Source organism: Falco rusticolus, chromosome 12 (assembly GCF_015220075.1).
Source record: "Falco rusticolus isolate bFalRus1 chromosome 12, bFalRus1.pri, whole genome shotgun sequence".
Taxonomy (NCBI): Eukaryota; Metazoa; Chordata; class Aves; order Falconiformes; family Falconidae; genus Falco; species Falco rusticolus.
The window spans coordinates 16,716,348-16,734,631 of record NC_051198.1 but is presented as its reverse complement, the minus strand read 5'-3'; the positions used below and the strand labels follow the sequence as shown (position 1 = coordinate 16,734,631).

The window sequence follows — 18,284 nt, the reverse complement described above, 5'->3', positions numbered from 1 at the left end:
CAGAAAGGCCTTGTGGGGCCTTGAACTCTATAATCTTGTTCTGCTGAGGGGAATGAAAGTTATCCCTGTTTTATCCAATAGTGTATAAAATGGTTAAATAGTCCCATAAGTTATGGATGAAGCAGTGTGAAAATACTGTTGATAGGAACTGGACTGCTGTGCTGACTTCAAGGTTAAACAAGTAAGCTTGTGTTTGCTTAAGTGCTGTCTTCTATATATGGGAACTTTCTGGAGGTAGGTGCAAGGCATTTTGATCTGCTGCATATAAAGCACTTAAATAATCAAAGACCCTGTAGCCAAGTACTGCAGGAACCATAGTTGTCTCTGATTTTTGGGAAATGGAACATCTGAGCCTTCCTGTTGCATTAGCAATAGGCTTGCCATGAGTGTATTGTTTTAAGAAAAGTACAGGACAAGTGTATGTAGAAATACATCTGTGTATAGAAATACACTTGGGAACCACAGGAATGTGCTTCCTAAACGAAGGAGCAGAGGGAGCAACCTGATTCTTACATATGTTTGCAATCCATAAATATTTTCCTGTGGTTTTACTATTATGGTACTAAGAAGGGGAAGTTTTATTTAATTAGTTATATGAGACATCTTTGGTGTCAGCTAGTGAGTTTCTCATGTAGAGGTTGGTTTGTTTGAAACTTTTTGGTTTATTTTTTAAAACTTGCTGAAGCTTATGGAAAATGAGTTAACAAGAAGCAGATTTCCAGTTGAGATCTCCCTAATGATATAATGTTAACAATTGAATAAAACTTATTTCCTTCCTGGAGAGAGCGTTAATGGCAAGTGATAAAAGTTTGAGGCAAGTAAGCAACATAGTAGATGTTCCTAGATTGTGGCTGGATTAGGCGTTCTTTCAGTATTTGCAGTTATGAACCCCTTAAAACAGAAGTGTACAATTAGGTTGGCTTGCTGGGAGCTCTCCAGCTTCTCTGACACATTGATTGCTCTGTCACAGCAAAATTCACCAGAAAGGTACTTTTCCTGTCTGATTTTTAAAAAGACAAACGAGCAACCATGCCATTATAACTCTTTTGCAGGACAGTAAAGCCAAACAGCTGCTCCACATGCCTGTTCCTGAATTTTGACACTCCAAAATGGGCTCAAGGGGAACAGAATTGGAGGGAGGGAGGTCAGAAGATTTGTCAGCACGTGGAGGAGACACAGAGAAAAGATGGACTGGGGAGGAACATAAATCATCAGAGAACCTCAAAGTAAATATGTGATAAATTTGATGAAAAGGAGACATGGTAGCTTTTTCAAGAAGTACACATCTGGAACACCTTTCTGCTGCACCAAGCCATACAGAGAGACTAGTGCTAGGTAGTTTGCTGCTGAAATTTTTCTGTCTTGCCTTCCTAAAGTGAAGCTAACGTCTACTTCTCCAGGTTCTGTGTGACTCCCCATAAGATGTTAACAGGGGTTATGAGAACTGTTCCTGTAAGGGGGAAAAGGAGAAAAGAAATCGCTTCTAAGGTGTTGTGAGCCAGACCCTACACTCCAGCAAGCCTTCTCTGGCTCTTGTGGTGTTGGGTTCTGGTTTGCGATGCTGCCCCAGCTTTTCTTCATATCCCTTTACCTTGCGTTGGAAGGGAGCCACTCTGCATGTTCTAGTGGGATGAAGTATCTTCTAAGGGGGTAATTAAGGGTTCCTTCAGTGTTTCACTCACTCTGTCTCAGAGCCTAAGTACGTGAAAGTTTTTCAGATGGCCAAATAATATGGTAGCCTCTTTCATACTTTCGAGATGCTTCTGTGGGTATATTAACACTTACAGTTAAAGCTTGGTGCCCATTTCCTCCTGGCGCTCTCCTGAGTTGCCTCTTGTGTTCATTCTGTCCCATTGAAAATGGGAACCAATTTTCATAATCTAAGGCATCTCAGCAAACAATGACAAGCATCCCAGTTGTTGAGTTTGGCAAGTGTTCCTCCTGCATACCAACTGCTATTTAGTCATGGTGGTTGGCTGTGGAGTTCTCATGAAGGAATCTAGTGAAACAAATCAGGCAGCCTGAAGATTACCACAGTTAGGGCTGTCTTTAGCAGGGCTTGTAGCCTCCTGGCTGAATTCTCATTCTTTATGCATAGCCTGAGTTATGGTATGGATGGGCTGTGTTTGTGAGGGGGAATGCTCTCCTTCATACTAAGGAGAATGCCAGCTGGTGACAGCCTTTACAAGATCAGGCTGTGGTAGAATGATGTGTTCCTATCACATGTTGGAAAAAATGGACTTGCCTATTTTTAACCTGCTAGTTCTCTTATTGAATTTAACCCATCAAAACCAGTGACACTGTGTGTGTGTGGGGAGAACTGAGGACATATTGTGACCTGCTGCAGTGTGGTTTCTCTGCATCGTGCTGCCAGTGGGAGCGGCGCTGGTTCTGCCATCAGGGACTCTGGTACTTTGTGCTTCAGGGCGTAGGCAGGGGAGGTTTGGCAGGACTAACCCTTAGCTGCAGTTTTGTTTATTTTAGTAGCCATTCTCAGGAGTATTCTGAGCTGACTGCACTGTCCCTTAAAATTAGCCAGAAGTTTCTTAGAGCCAGGAACAGAACACTTTCTGTTACTTTTTGTGTTTACTTTTGAGGTGGTTAAGAAAGAAAAAGTTCTTTATTTGCACTTAGAAACCTTCCTTTCTTGAATCTGAGGTCCAACATACTGTCTAAAATTCAGTCTGGGATTCTGGCTGATGCAGTCCACCAAACATACCAGGTAACATGGATTATTTTTTTTTGGCTCTGTGTTCACATCACTCATACTGGAAATGAAGCTCCTTGTATCCAAAACTAATAAATTCTGTGCCTGTGTAACAAAGATTAGAAATGTCATCCTCATCTCTGATTTGAATCCCTAAAGGATATTTGACCTTGGAGAGCCTGAGAGCACAGGACAGATGGTGAGGGGGAAAGTAAGATACTGGGACTTGTCCGGTTCTTTTTACTGGTGAGAGCAAACTCATGGCTGTAAGCATGCCTGTAATGGAATAAGATTAGACCCATGTATTTTTAAGCACAGTAATTAAAATCTGTTAGTTCTGCAGTTCCTAGCTTTATAAAATAATACTGTCCAACAAATGGGTTGGCAAAGGAGAAGAATCTCTTGTTGCTTTTGTAGGGTTTTGTGTTGTTATTTTTTTTAATGACACCAAGCCCAGTGATGATACAACAGCTGGACAATCATCGTGAGTATTTTCTTGAGGGCTATTAGACTATGGCTGCTGAAAGAGACAACTGGGGACAGGATTGCCTGCTCTGTTGCTTCCTGCCAAATCACGGCTGTGCACTTACAATAGCAAATCCGACTGTCTAATTGGTCTGCAAGGCAAAGCTACGTGTTTGGGACCTGCAAAGATGGACTGCAGGATTTTTCTAGTGGAAAATACACCACCTCTGTTAATTACCTCTTGAATAAATAGTTCTAATGTGAGTTGCTGGAGTCAGGGTAGAAAGCTTTTTTTCCTCTGCTTTGCAGTAGCAAGTCTTGTTTCCAAACTTGCAAGGACGATGCAAATTCTTGAAGATAGCTTTCTAAAGGCAGAATACTGATATCAAATATACAATTTTATTACCAAAGAGAGTATCTATAAACAAACTTCCTTACTTTCTCAGTCTCCCTTTCTTTTATTTAGTATTGTTGGGCTGTTTAGTTGGGGGGTGCGGGGATGTTTGTCTGTCTTGCTTTCAGTGATGTTTCCGAATTCGTTCTGCTACAGTAAGAGACATTAAAATATACCTGGCGAGAGATAAAATATAGCTATATGGTCAGAGCTGATAACCAATAATAATGGGCTATTTTGATGAGACATCTGAATGGGGTACCAGTAACTTGTGATCTGTTGCTTACCAGAAATGAGACAGATGCCACACAGTTCACAAGGCGGTGAGCTTCCATTTGCTGGGCTTCTGGCCTCAAGTGAAGCGAGTTGCAGTATCTCTGTAAGAGGCATTTCGGGAGTGGCTGGGATATGGTATTTCCTCCCTGTTCCACCTGCTTACCATTTTCACAGCAGCTTTGCAGTCAACCGTGAATATTTTCTTTGTATATGTTAGTGAGGGGGACGTTCTAGTGCTTTTTAGAGATCATCAGTAACTTGGGTGGAAAGTCCAAGGCCTCTTACATGTGAATGGGCCCTTGACATTGCAAAGGATTCATTTATTTTTTTGGCAGTACAGGCAAAGCAGCCAGAATGGAGACCCAAAGGATATGGGCTAACTATTTCCCAGCTGCTAGCAGTAGAGGCATCAATTGCATAATTTCAAAAGCTTGTTGTCAATCTTACACACATAGCATTTGTTTTTCTCTCTTAATGCTAGTATTGAATCACACCAATTACATTATTACAGTACACTGTGTAAAACATGCTGCCGTTCTGTATAGATGGGTTGCAGTGGATCTGGCAATTATGTCTATTATGAAAAGACACAAGTTGAACGTTAGAATGCCCATGAATTAGGGGGCAGGCAGCAGGCACTCATTAAAGATTTTAATTGCTTTCTTTTTCTTCTTTGGAAAAAAAGCAGGGGGAGCCATGTTTCAAAGTGAGCAATTAAAGGATACTTCATAGCTAATTGCTGTGAGAAGGGGCTGCTACGTGGAATATGCTCTATTGTAATTCATGTGATTGCTTGACATTTTATTAAGAAGCACATCATTGTACTGTGGTAAAATTTAATTTTCTGCAGCGTAACTGTGTGCGTAATAACTGCTGAAGTAATGGCTGTTTGGATTTGCTATGGCTCTTTTCCTTTCTACATGTAATAAACATGCCATAAATAAGCTGTAATTATCAGGGTCATTGATGTACAGCAAATCCTCCATGGACAGGTGGCTTATCTAGTTTGCAGGTAAGTGTATTGTGTATGTGGATAGGAAAGCACAAGCTGTCAGTAGCTCAGCAGGGTCATTGGTTAAATTGCAGAGCCCCAGAAAGGCAGATCTCTTCGCTGCTTTCAGAGCCAGCATGGGTCTGAAGGTCCCGTATTGTTGTATTGCTGCAGTTTGGAGCCAGACCTAAAAAGCCCTGCTGAACCCCAATGCTGTGGCCAGCCAGGTTGAACACCTAAGCTGGGCTTCAAGCATGATACAGAGAGATTATAATGCAGAGTGCTGGGTTGGCTTGAGGGTACCAGCCTGTGCTGGAGGAGCCTTTTGGATGTGTGTGGCCTGCAGAACGGGCTGTGTCCCTGGGCTGCGGAACGGGAGAGCTGAAAGTGTGCTTTGTCTTGTATGGTGCACAGTCTGTGCTGAGTGCAGGATGTGGTTTATCTTCGCAAATAGGATTGGTGTCATGTCTGAGCCACCTGTACGCACAGCTAATTGTGTCAAATGCACCCCAAAATACACAAACGCGATGCATCTCTGGGTTGCTCCATTACCTAAGAGTACCTCAAACAAGGGGCATTGACTGTATGTTTTTGCTCTGTGTAATGCAAGTTACACTAACTCCTGATGGTGAAACTCCTGTTGGTAGCATTAGTGACCTTCTCCATCCCACACAAGAGCCTTGAACAGAGGTTCTCTTCTTTTAATGGTGTGACTCACCATCTCTCTCAATCCTGCTTGTGTGCTGTGAGGCATGGCTGTGTGACCATGGGAACAGCTTAAAGGGAAGAGTCACGCTGGGGGTGTTGAAAATGTATTTGTAGCTATGTTTTACTGCTGCTTATAGTGGAGGAGGACAAAGTGATGTGGTAGGACAAATTGGAATTGCTGCTGATATTATTGATACACTGTTTGGAGATCGGTGTTCTACAAATAACCCTTTTTCCATTGGTGTTCAGGAAAATTACTTGTCTGAAACAACATAAACACAAGTATTGAAAAGATGTTGGTATAAATGGCTTAGAACTTACATATTCTCAAATGCAAAATGAAGTATCTCTCTTGGTATGTTTCAGTAAGTAAAATTCCCAATCCAACAGCATCACTGTATGCTTTGTTGCAGTAACTGTACAACTATTTTGCATCTATACTTAATAGCAACTGTCAGGATTTCTCACTGCCAAACTGAAGCTTACAAAACCAAATAGTTAAAGAGAAAAAAATTGGTTAATGGTGATCTGGGTCATGGCACACTTGCTTCTGTGAGGGGCAGACAACAAACATGCCAGTTTCCCTGGGTGGGTTTCAAGCAATAGTGATTCACATTCCCTTCTCTGTAACCCTGTATGTAATGCTGCAGTAGTAAATAATACAGTGAGCCTTAGGATGATGATTACGTTATTGTGTTAGACACTCTCCATGTTTTTGCTACTGTTCAGTTTGTTATAAGGCTTGAATGTTTTGGTTTTGTGTTTTTTATCTCTCTGTGATAATGTGGGAACTCCTTGACATTTTTTTTTTTTTTTGAGCAGCTGGAACTAGCAACTGGCAATAGATTCAGTATTAAAAAAATAGCTGGGATAAAGTGGTGGATGAATTTGCTCAGTGGCAACTTTTATGCGTGCAAGTATAGAGAGATATATTGCAGAGACCTTCTATGGCTTTGAGAGTTGAAAGCTTGAACAAAATAAGCAGGTTTATGACTGTCTTGGAAAGCATATTAGTCGTGCCTATGCATATGTTGTTTTGAGCTGCTGTCTGCTGAAGTAAAGTACAATATCTACAGTATGTTCAGTATGACTGCAATTTTAGAATGTTGCATCCTTGTAATATATCTTATACTTCTGCTTATTGCAGGATTTGGGCATGTTCTTCTCTCTAGTACCGATATCTATTAGCAGATGTTAATGGGCACTCACCAGTTCTGAATAATTTTCTATCTGTGCTAATGCATCAACTTTAAAAATCATAGCTTGGCACTAGATGGATACTCAGAAAAGCATCAGGTTATAGGTGACTAATGGAAGGCTGATGATGAGATTACAGAGCACGGGGGTGCTATCTCAGTAGCTATTTTCTACAAACAATTGTCATAACAATATAACCGGTGCAGAAAAAATTGTTAATGCTATTGTATATATGTAGGAGGAATCACTCAGCAATAAGGTTCATTCTGTATATGCTTTGCCTTTAACTCTCTGAAGTGGCAATCTCAGAGTTGTTCTGTATATGCCTTTAACTTCTTTTTTCCTTTTAAAGTAGCAGTCTTGGGTTAAATCCAAACAGAGCTTAAACATCTACTTACTACTTTTAATTCCCATTTGTTTAGTTCTGCTAATAAAGAAATTAAATTAAAGAAATAAAGAAGCTGTGCTTCTGTACTCTGGTTGCAGGATTTTCTCTTTGAAGCTGGTTTCATTCTGTCATGCAACCTACTGTTCTGAACTATTTTTTTTTTAAATCACAAATTATGACTTTTTGCAGTAACATGAGGAAAAAAAAATACTTTTATGGCTACAAGAGTCTGTGTAAGTTTATTTGTGCAAACACTAGACTGAGTCTGACCTGTCAGTTTGCCTTTAACTGTAGTTGCCATTTAGCTCTTGGTTGTGATTGTGTTAGTTGTCAGTAATTGTGTTTGCTGTCTCAGCTGGAGGCTGTGATGAAGAGTGCTTGGAACTGGGGCATTACACAGATAATATCATGATGAAACAGCTGCAGCTTAATCATAATGAAATATGCGTGGGCTTTAAGGGCTGCATATTCTGGAAATTTTTATTACACTTAATTCCCGTGTTTAACCTTTTTAGGAAAAAAAAATCTCCCTGCAATTAGAGAGAAATAGATGTAAGATTATAGTAGTAAGTATTATAAAATATATCTCATAGCCTTCCTGTTTCAGGGAGAGAGCGTTTTGTTTGTCTTTGCCCCAGGTAAAACTGCTAGCAATCTTCCTAATTTTTCTGATCTTTTAGATGTCTAGACCTGAATGTCTGATGTTGCACCCCTTTCAAGCTGAGGAGCCCAGGGCAGTGTATCTGTGCTATCGGTCAGTGCTAGCGCGATGGCATCCAGCACTGCTTGGTGCAGAGGTTAGCCAGTCTAGGTCCTCTGCGTTTGGAGATCGGAGGGACTTTTCAGTTTACTCTGGGATTGGTATCTCCCTCTGTGCTCAGAAAACAGAGGCTGGGGATCTTTTGGTAAATCTGAGTCTATGGCATATGGTATTTGGGGACATCCCTGCTAATTGCTAGACTGATCATTTTCTGTCAAAAGTAGTTTCTTTGTGATCTAGGCCAAGCAATGCACTGATAGATAATGCAAAATTAACACTTAAAAGATTATTTTTTAAAAAAATTACTTCATATTGCGTTGCCCAGACTACTAATTGCATTAAACTGATGACAGGCAAATCTGATTACTAAGGCAACCTGCTCAAATTAAAACATAAAAAAGTAAGTAGCAGAAAAGCACCATGTGTTGTTGAGAAGAAATCAAGTGCAGACACAGAAGATAAAATACGAACTGTGGAAGCAGTTATCACAGTCACAGGCAATTGAAGTAATAAGGAATATGGTTTAAGGATGGCCTTGAATTTCTAATTATTGGGGAAATGGGATCTCGTAGGTCTGTTTCCTAACGCCGTGATTCTGTGAAACAAATCCAGATGAGGTATTCCCAGCAGTTCTGTCTGTATGTACAGCTATCTTCTGGAGTTAGCTTCACGTGGATAAAAAGTAACTCTATTGGAAACACCTTCTTTATGTTGGGATGAGTTAAAAACAAATAATCTCCAGATGATTGTAAACAAAATGTTACGGATGACGGGTGGAACTTCCTGTGAAGGAGTCGGTTCTCTCTTGCTCTTTTGGGGTCTGATGCTTCATTTGTGTCTGTGCCCAGGCAAACCGGGACGCAGTGATCAGCCGAGCCCCAGACCAGCAGGACGACCGAGCTGTCAGCCTCCGGGATGCTTCTGCAGTCTACGACCTGCTCAGCATCACGCTGGGCAGAAGAGGGCAGTATGTCCTGCTTGCCGAGGTACCTCCTCCCAGCTGCTGCGGAAACTTCCACTTCCCCAGCAAAGCCCCCCTTTGCAGTAACTTGCCGGGGAAGGTGAAAATGAGCCACACTAGCTGGCAATTAGCAGAAACAGCTACAAACCTATGGCAGCACAGGCCAAAAACGTACACAAAACTGTTTGAGACGTTAGATAATTTGTGTGTAGGCACTTGAACAAAGTGGCTGTCATTTGAAGTGATGGTGTATGCTAGCAAGCCCCGTTAACTGAGAAGAAGAAAATGATATCGTTAAAAAAAAAAACAAAACACCTGGGCCACAACAGATTGTTTCCCCTGGTTTGATTACTAAGCCAAGCAACAGTCTTGTGACAAAAGATATTAAAACAAAAAAGAAGTCTGATATTTCTCCCAACATTTATTTCTCAGTGCTTGGAAAGAGCCATGAAGTTTGCGTTTGATGAATTTCACCTCTGGTACCAGCTTGCCTTGTCCATGGTGGCTTGTGGAAAGGTAAGGTTCAAACCGAACTTAGAAAGGGAACTTTTTCGTCTGGCAGACTGTAACTAGCTTACTTGTGTTTTGTGGGGGTAGGTGCCATCAGACAGCTATGTGGAATGACAGCGCTCTCCTTTTAGACTCTGATTGCACTTTGTGATCAAATGTGTGGTATTGAGTACTGTTCTTTCCATGTAGTGTTTGCTTCTCATTATCAAGGAGAAAACAGATTTTGTGCGTAGCTGTGGATTGAAAAGCATTATACAGCTGTTCATTCTCTGCAGTTTCAACAAAAATGTGGTTAATGTAAGAAAGATACTGATGTATAAAACTGTCATCAACTCAGTGTCTTTGGGCAGTTACTTAACCTCTCTTTAAGCTGTGGTTTCTCCATCTGATCAAGGAAATGTTATTTTTTTTTCATAGAGAGCTTGCAAGGATTAATATTTTTTAAGTGCTTGGTGCAAAAGATACTGTAGAAAGAGAAGTGATGTGTGAATATTGGCATGGCCATATGTTTTAGAATAAGCATTTTTTTAAGTTAGTGTAGCATTTGTCAAAGTGACCAGTTAACCCCTGAGATGGCTAAAGTCTGGTTGCAAAAGGTAGGCAGAGGCAGCAGAAGCTTTTCTTTATTAGTCTTAAAAGAGTAGACTTCCTGCAGGAAACATGGATGGTACAGAATTTAGCCTGTTCATTCTGGGGGTCCCCATCTACACTTTTAGGAGGTGTGAGCAAATTAACGCTGTACAGTACTAGACCACTTAATATGGTCCTATATTGTGTGCCCATGGAGTGCAAGGGAATCCACGTGGACCTGGGCAGAGACCACCCACTAGCAGTCATCTGCCAAATGATAACTACTGCCAGCCTTTTATGACTATAAGCTGAGCTGGAAACAGTGGCTTTGACAAGGAAAGGGGAGATGAATATACAGTGGCGTGGTTTTGCAAAGAAGTTATCATCTTGTGATGTATAAACGTCAGCAAAGCTTGGAAGATGTCTGAAGGGATTCCTTCACTTCTGTGAGCACAGGCAAAGCCTTATCTTGGAAGACTGTCAGTTATTATGCGTTACGCTTCAAGAAGATGGCAGAGCAGCAAGAGAAGGTCTAATAAAAACCATCAAGAATGGCTAAGGGTATAGTAAGCAGGACTGTGGAAAGATTGAAAGAATTTTTTTTTTTTTTTTTTTTTACCCTAAAGAGAAGAAGAACATCCAAAAGAGAAACAAGTCTTCAAGAGCTCTTAGACAAATTAACCCCTTCTTCTATTGTGGGTAGGACAAGATGTGATGGCTTCCAGTTGCAGCAATACAAATTCATGTTTCTTATTAAGGGGCAAAAAATAAGGATCGTGATACACTGGAAAAAGATTGCCTGTAGAGGTTGTGTGGAGCCTGCATCGCTGGGGATCTGTGGAACACTCTAGACAAGTATCAGTCAGCAGTGACCTTACTGTGAGGCACTAGGGGTGTACTTGGTGGGACCTTGCAAACTTTGACTCTGTTCTGGGACTCCAGAGTTGTCTCATAAATCAGCTAGATCTGTTATAATCCAAAGGAGACATCAAAACTTTGACAAAGCATATTAGATCAGCAGGGAGCTGAAGGGAGATGTTTAGTGAGAAAGAGGCTCACAGATTCCTATAGGATTTCAATGCAAGCATTTCAAAATCCCATTCCAAGTATGAAAATGATGGCTAGATTCAATCATGTGTTGGGAAACCTGAAGCTACTGGTGGAATACTTAAACAATGAGCTTGGTGCCATGGCGCTAATTCCTTGGCGCTGGCCTATGTCGAGTTTGGGGTTTACAAGTCAGGTCCAGCTCCCCTTGGCATTCAGCTGGAGTTAGCACGTTTCTGCCCTCTGTGCCTTTGCAAATCCTCTGGATACCTGATCTCTTGATACAGAGAACAACAACTAGATAGTCAATGATGGAAAGGCGCGGTATCTTCCCATAAACACAGGACTTGTCTGGGAACTTCATTGGCTTTACAGGTTGTGTAACTTGTTTCTCAACAGCAAACAATGCTGTAGCTCTAGTGATCTGCCAGGGAGTAAATCTAGATTTTAACTGCGGATGGTTGAGGAGTGTATCCAGAGCGTAATTGTGGTTCAGTCTTAGGTTAGTGTGGAGGAGAGAAACGGGGCCTGATCTTTAGCTTCTAATAATTTCCGTGAGAACGCTGTCCTTGTCCTTATGTGTTTGCATACCTCTTTACCTTCCCTAGAAGTTACTAAATGTTTAATACTTAAGGGGGGAGGGGCGGGAAGAGCAACACAAGTATCTGTATCTCTATAACTCTCCTGTCTTTTGAGATTTTTCAAGTATGTCATGTCTTTTTGCCTGTACTTTAAATATTTACAAGGTAAAATGGCCTGATCTTGCCTATTGTTGTAAAAGCTCTAAATGTTCTGAGCCCTACATGTGTCAGAGGGAGTTCCCTTACCCAACAATCCTATCTGTGCAGTATTTCACTTCTAATCCCAAAGTATTCCTTGACGTTTCCTGTCGTATACTCTGGAATGCGTCATCTTGCTAATGGGAGATGCGGCATACATTTTTACATTGCTTTGCAGCTTGATACCAGGACAGAGTTCATTTAAAAGTAAGTGCTCCCGTGTAGCAGAAAGAACTGATGAGAAAACAGTGTGGTCTGTCTAGACTGCAGGATGCAGAGTACACTTGAGCTTTTATAGGTAGAAGATCTGTTTTCACCTGTCTCAGTCACAGCCAATTCCTGATCTCATTTCTTGGTAATGAAATCTTACATCCTGCAGCGTTACTTGTTCTGCAGTACAGCAAATCATGCTCATAAATCCTGGGACAACAGGAACAGTTTTATTAACCTTTAAATGCTGGAAACTTTGATCTCTTTTTTTTTTAACACATTTTTAGCATTTGCAAACTCTGACCTTCTTAAAAGTGCTGTAAAATCCTATCATGCCCTCTATTCTACACTGCATTTGATGAGTGTTACTTTTATTTTGTATATTCCTCTTCAGATTGAGTCTATCAAGTTGAATTTCAAACTATTTTCTTCCTCTGCCAGCCAAAAAATTGCCAAATGGTGACTGTCATTTTTCACAAGTGATCAGTCTGAATGTCAAGCCCCAGTCACTTGGGCGTATTACTGTATGTAGGTTTGAGTTTGCACATTATTCTAAAAGACATGTCTTAAAAATAGGTACATCAGTTCAGTAAGTTCTTACAGAGCAAGCGAGGCCTTAGAGCTTCATGAAACAGTGAATGAAGAAACTCAGAGAACATAACCTTCCTGTCTGTCTTCCTATCCACTTAAGCGGTGGAAATAATGGAGGGATAGCAGTTTCACTTTCCTGTGCTTCTCAGCAACTTGCATAATGAGAAAGATGGCATGGTCTGGTGGTGGCTTGTTTTTTTTTAACTCAGTTTTGGGAATGCATGTATGCTGAGCTGTATGTTTTCTGAACAAAAGGAGCATGTTCATTCAGAAAACTTTTGAAGGGAATTTTAGATGAAATGCTGGGAAAGCCTAGACAATGGCAAAGACGTAGTGACAGATGCCATGTGTCACCAAGTGCAGTTCTGGATAGAAGGTTTAAATCAGTCTAATGCAGCACCTCTGTTCTTCTGAACTGGTGCTGAAAAGCAGAATGCTGAACTCTTCACAGCTGCTTTACATTGCTTCTGCTGGTAATAACCTTTGTGATATGGTAATACGAGAGCCAGAGGCCGAGTGGCCGTAGCAGCTCCCTGGCTCTGCTGCCATGCATAGACAGGCCTGAGTCTGAGTGGCGAGTGGTATGATAGCCAGATGCCATCTGGCAGTCTTCAGGCAATGAGATGAGCCACTGTCCTGCTGCCAGAGTGAAACAAGTCCAGTAGGTTGCATCTGCTTGTCTTGAGATTTTGAGAAAGTGAATTGTATTTAGCAGAATGGGGAAAGAAAGGACCAAACTCTTACTTACAGAATGGGGGAGACTTTTTAGTCTTCACAGCAGTGAGAAGAGAGACAGCCGTTTGGGACAGATCTGTTCTCTGCTGCTGCTTTTCAGCTAAACAGTTTCCGCTGGAGATGGTGGCAGTTACCAGTGCACAGCACTCCTGTGGACTAGGGTGACCGGTCCTGTAGACTAGGCTGCTGACATATCTGAAGTTGGAGGCAAAATTGTCATAGTGGCTGGGTGACATATTACATGCACAAGGGATGTGAGACAGGGTCCAGGTCCCTATGCATTTGCAAGCATTTTCCTGGCCTTGGACCAGTTGGGTCAGTTACGTGTTCAGTTGTTTAGATTTCTGTCCCCTTCCACACCAAACAGCCTCACACGGAACCTAGCCTGGGTGTCCCAAAGTGTCACTGAAGCTGTCTGGGAGTAGAAACTCGCAAGTGCATCATGGAATTTGGCTCTAGCTTAGATTGACAGTATGTCAGAAAGTCTTCTAGATCTGCATTGTGACTGTCTTTTTTTATTACCTGTCATACTGCTTAAGGGGAAGATAAACTGATAAAATGCGTGCCTTGAACAACATGAGGCAGCACTGATGTGTCTTTTCTACCTACAACCAAGAAGACAAGATATGTATTTAGTGACATTGATGTGCCATTTTCCTAAGGGCGGTGGGGGAGGGATAGCTGTGAAATTATTCTGTTAACACTTGAGTCTACTTAGTCTAAAAGTGCTAGGTACCCTAATTGAGCCATTCAACTCACAGCAGTCTTACACTGATCTCTCGTGCCTGGTGGATGTTTATTATTATTGTACGCAGTGTATTAAACCATTTTCATGATCATATTTAATGTTTCTGCCCAACATCCCCAGCCAACACAACTTGGTTAGTGAATTAAAAGCTTTAGGATGTGCGTTTCTGGAGAGGAGGGGTGGGGAGTGATACAGCCTCAGACCAGCTGAGGGAAATCTGGAACGTCTGCTAGGAGAGGATAATCTGCTTTTACCTCTCACCCTATATACTCATTTAGGGGATGAAGTGCAGCAAAAAGTGTAAGGGAGGAGCTCAGGAGCAATTGAAAGGGCTGTCAGGAAGAGCCTCTGTGAGAAGCCAGTGGAGCTGGAAGCAGTTACCTGGAGGGCAAGGGCTGTGCTCAGCAGGCCTTGTGCTGGGATTGTTTGCTGATGGTGGTTTATGTGTTCCTGGGGTGGCTGGTGTGCAGCTGTCCCACCCCGGTCATCCACTGCTGACAGAACACCATCAGCCCAGTGCTTGCCTTAAGGACAGCAATGGCATGACTTCAGAAACAACTGTGGTGTTGCTGACCCTCCCCAGCCCCCGCTGGCCCATGCTGAGGGCACCATAGGGGCCATGGTCAACATTGCTGTGTAGGTACAATGGGTTGACAGCTGGGGGATTTAAGCCTCAAGCATGGTACCTTGCAAAACCAGGCAGATACAGCTGCTTGCAACTACACAAAATGGTCCTCTCTGCTCTTACCCCTTATGTTTGTTCATCTTTAAAGCAAAGAGGTAGAAAGAGTCATGCTTGTCTACCTGAATGGTTTTCTTAATGCTTCAGGAGGTGTCTGGTGTTACACGAAGGGAAATAATCATAACCCTCTTGGCATCTGTCCTTCAGCTGTTTTTCTTCCTGGAGCCAGCCCTGCAGTGTCAGCGTGCTCCCCTTGGCTGCTCAGCAGTTGGAGGCACTGCAGCCCTGCCCAGAGCTTGTGCTGGCAGCATTTTTAGGGTTTTGAAACCAGGCTCACACAGACATGAACTCTGATTTTGGAGCCCTTCGCAAGCTGCTGATACATACAGGTCATAGCCAAACAATGACAAGCTGATGTCTGAGCTGCTCATATCTGTGTTGCACCCAAGAAAAGGAATGCTTCCCCTTATTTAAACAGTACAGCAAAAGTGGATGTCTCCAACAGCTTCGAGGAGCTTCAAATTTGACTCAGCCATGCCCGTACTGCCAACATACAGCTTTCCAGAAGGTTAGAAGGAAAGTTATAAATATATTTAATACATAATTCTGCAGCAACAGCAGATGAATTTTATGATTTAGGCTGTTCCTTCTGTTGGTTTCCTTGCAAAAGCTTAGGCTGGTTGCTAGGCAACTGGCATAAAAAAGAAGTACATTTCTCTTTGCATTGCAGGCAGGAACCTTGGGAGCAGCAGAGGCCTCGGACAGCTCCTTAAATAGCATTGCTGGGGAATGAAAGTTAAAATATTGAACGTTCATTGGTTAAAGATCCTGTTACAAAGGTCAGCTGTCTAGGGGATATTCAATAGTTTGGTTTCCTTTGGTGCAAAAGAAAGATTAGAAGGGGATGTGCCTGTGTGCTGTAGATAATACAAAAATGGAAATTTCCAAAGATGCCAGACTGTCGAACAGAATACCTAGGTGGGCTATATAATTGCCTTCAGGCTTAACTCTCTTTTCCTGCCAGAAAGTGTGAAGGGGGGTGTTTGCCACATTAGCAAGGACAAATTTATGCTTATAGATCTTAAAATTTAAGAGGTACTTTAAAAAGTGAATATTTGAAGCTCCTTAACTCCAGTGCTGTAATTTGCTAAACACAATGTAAAAGAAAAGGGGGAGAACTGGTCCCTCTGTTGAGAGAAATAAATGTCTTAGAGGAATAATGTTCATGCTGAGGGATTTGCAGAAATCTAGAAATCCAGTGGAAAGCTAACACCAGAAGAACTAGCTCCAGAGTTATCAATTGCTGGCTCACTGTGTGTTATCTTCCTATGTTGGTTCAAGGTCATTTATAGCTAGATGGCTGCGAATCCCAGGATACAGGCAGTATTAATTCTTGCATAATGATGAAAGATTTCCTCTCCCCTTCCCCACAATCCCTTAGAAATAGTGCAGCTTTTAAAATCAGGCAGGATGATGCTAGAAAGAAAGCAGTAATAGTTGTGGAGATTCATCTGTGTACAAACTGCAAGGTGAATTTGGAATGAAGCTGTCTACCAAAACCACCACCACGAGGAACATTTTTCCCTCTGACTGAAAAGTATTAACCAGAGAAGCAAAAAAAGTAGAAAGGTTTTTGGAACCCTTACAAGAAAAGAGCAACTGTTTATGGTGTGTCAAATCTGCCTGGCATGATTTACTGTCTGGAAATTCTTCCTTTTACTTACATTTGTGGTTTCTTTATCTTTATTCGTTTAAATATGAAACGAATCTCTGATGTCCTTCTTTTGTTGCTTTGGTATGGTGGGAGAGAAGCGGAGGGGGAAAAATGAAAATCGTGTTGGAGTGAGCTAGGAAAGCCAGCATCTGGGCAGTATCGATGTGTTTATAGTAATTGATGGCAAGATCTCTTGAACATTTTGGAAAAGTAAGAAAGAATTAGCTGTAGACAGTTCTTCATTTTGTACCGCTCATGTGCAAGCATCTTTGAGGAGTATGCTTGCATACTTCATTATATAATTAGTAAATGGGGAATGGGAGTTGTTTTGCATTTAGTTACATTTTACTCCCTTACAGGATTCAAAAGCATGGCTGCTGTACTTAGGGGGAAAAGTCGTCTTCAGTGTTCACCTTCCCCAATAGCTTCCTTGTGATTTCTCACTGCAGATCGAGAAGTGTCCCCTATATTTGATGTGGTTGTCCTGGTTTCAGCTGGGATAGTTAATTTTCTTCTTAGTAGCTAGTATAGTGCTGTGTTTTGGCTATGATGTGAGAACAATGTTGATAGCACACTTATGTTTTCAGTTGTTGCTGGGTGATGTTTATGCTGAATCAAGGACTTACACATACATACATCGAGCTTTTTTAGAAATCTGTATCAAAAGCAGCCATTTGTCAGTATTACTTGCTACTTCCCAGAAACTACCATTCCTAATTATTTTTTTTCTCATAAATTATTGTGGAGCATGTTTGTGATCTCTGCAGAAGAAACATATTGTATGCAAGTAGACTAGGTGAGGAAAAAATTGACAGAGAACAGCAGCTTCCTATGAATGCTGGATTTAAATATGGAACAGTAGTGTCATGTCCTTCCCTGTCTCCATTGCAAAAAAACCCCATGAAGTTGCTGGTATGTGAAGAATGGAAATGCCCAACTTGGGTAACTGAAGTTTCTAAGTCCTTTACACAGTTAACTACTTTTTTTTTTTTTTTTTTTTTTCTTATGGCTGAACATTCCCCTTAAAGCAGCATTTTCACTCCATAACCTGATTTGAGCTCTGTGCTGCTTTGGTCACAACAAGGGGAAGGATGGTCTTGAATCTCCTTAAACCTGATGAGGATCCCAAGGCTGAGAACAACTCCTGCATTAGACCTCCCATCAACAAAGTAGAAACCCCCATGAGGCAGCTGTTGGCAAGCCTGCCATTTCTTTAAACCATGTCTGTTTAATGGGTTTGTGTGTGTTTGGGGGAACTTAAAAGCCTTTTTCCCAGAGAGAGGCCAAATGAGACCCAGAGGCAGATCTCTAGCTTTCTGAAATCCTTGGGAACTGGTTGCAGTGCAATTATTATAATCCAGCAATTAACAAGCTAAACAGAAAGAACTTAAACCCTGGCTTGCATTTTGATGTGAGCCTCTCTGATGCTTGGAATTATGAGTAGGAAGCATGCACTCACTTGGAGTTCAAGCTCTGCTCTTCTCAAAACATGCCTCACCAATAAATCTAATTATTATTGCCTTGCAGTGAATCTCACAAACAATGCGCTTGGCTGCCTGGTCCACCCACGCTAAGTGAAAGAATATGTACATTTTAATTATCAGATTATTCCAATGTTACACAAACACTGTTTCATATTAAATATTTTTACAAACCAGTGACATCTGTATTCAATACTGAGTAGATGATATTTGTTCCCTGCCTATTAAGGTCTGTAATTAATGTATTTTAAACACCTTGATATTATATATCAGGCCAGTCTCCCCTAAGTAAGGTCGCTGTGGGAGTGGGATTTTCTTTCTCCTGTTATTCCATGGCTAACGTTTTCATCATCTATATGTAATTTCTGCT

At 41.6% G+C, this 18,284-nt stretch overlaps 1 protein-coding gene across 5 annotated transcripts in view; it reads left to right on the top strand.

Annotated features, from left to right (window-relative positions):
• The window catches only part of TTC7A (tetratricopeptide repeat domain 7A), a 172,098-nt gene that overhangs the window by 31,034 nt on the left and 122,780 nt on the right, over nucleotides 1-18,284 (top strand). For all 5 annotated transcript variants that reach the window (XM_037405029.1, XM_037405028.1, XM_037405026.1 and 2 more), the window contains 2 exons: nucleotides 8,735-8,872; nucleotides 9,280-9,363. In XM_037405029.1, coding sequence (XP_037260926.1) covers nucleotides 8,735-8,872; nucleotides 9,280-9,363 — 222 coding nt within the window. The remainder of the gene's footprint in view (nucleotides 1-8,734; nucleotides 8,873-9,279; nucleotides 9,364-18,284) is intronic.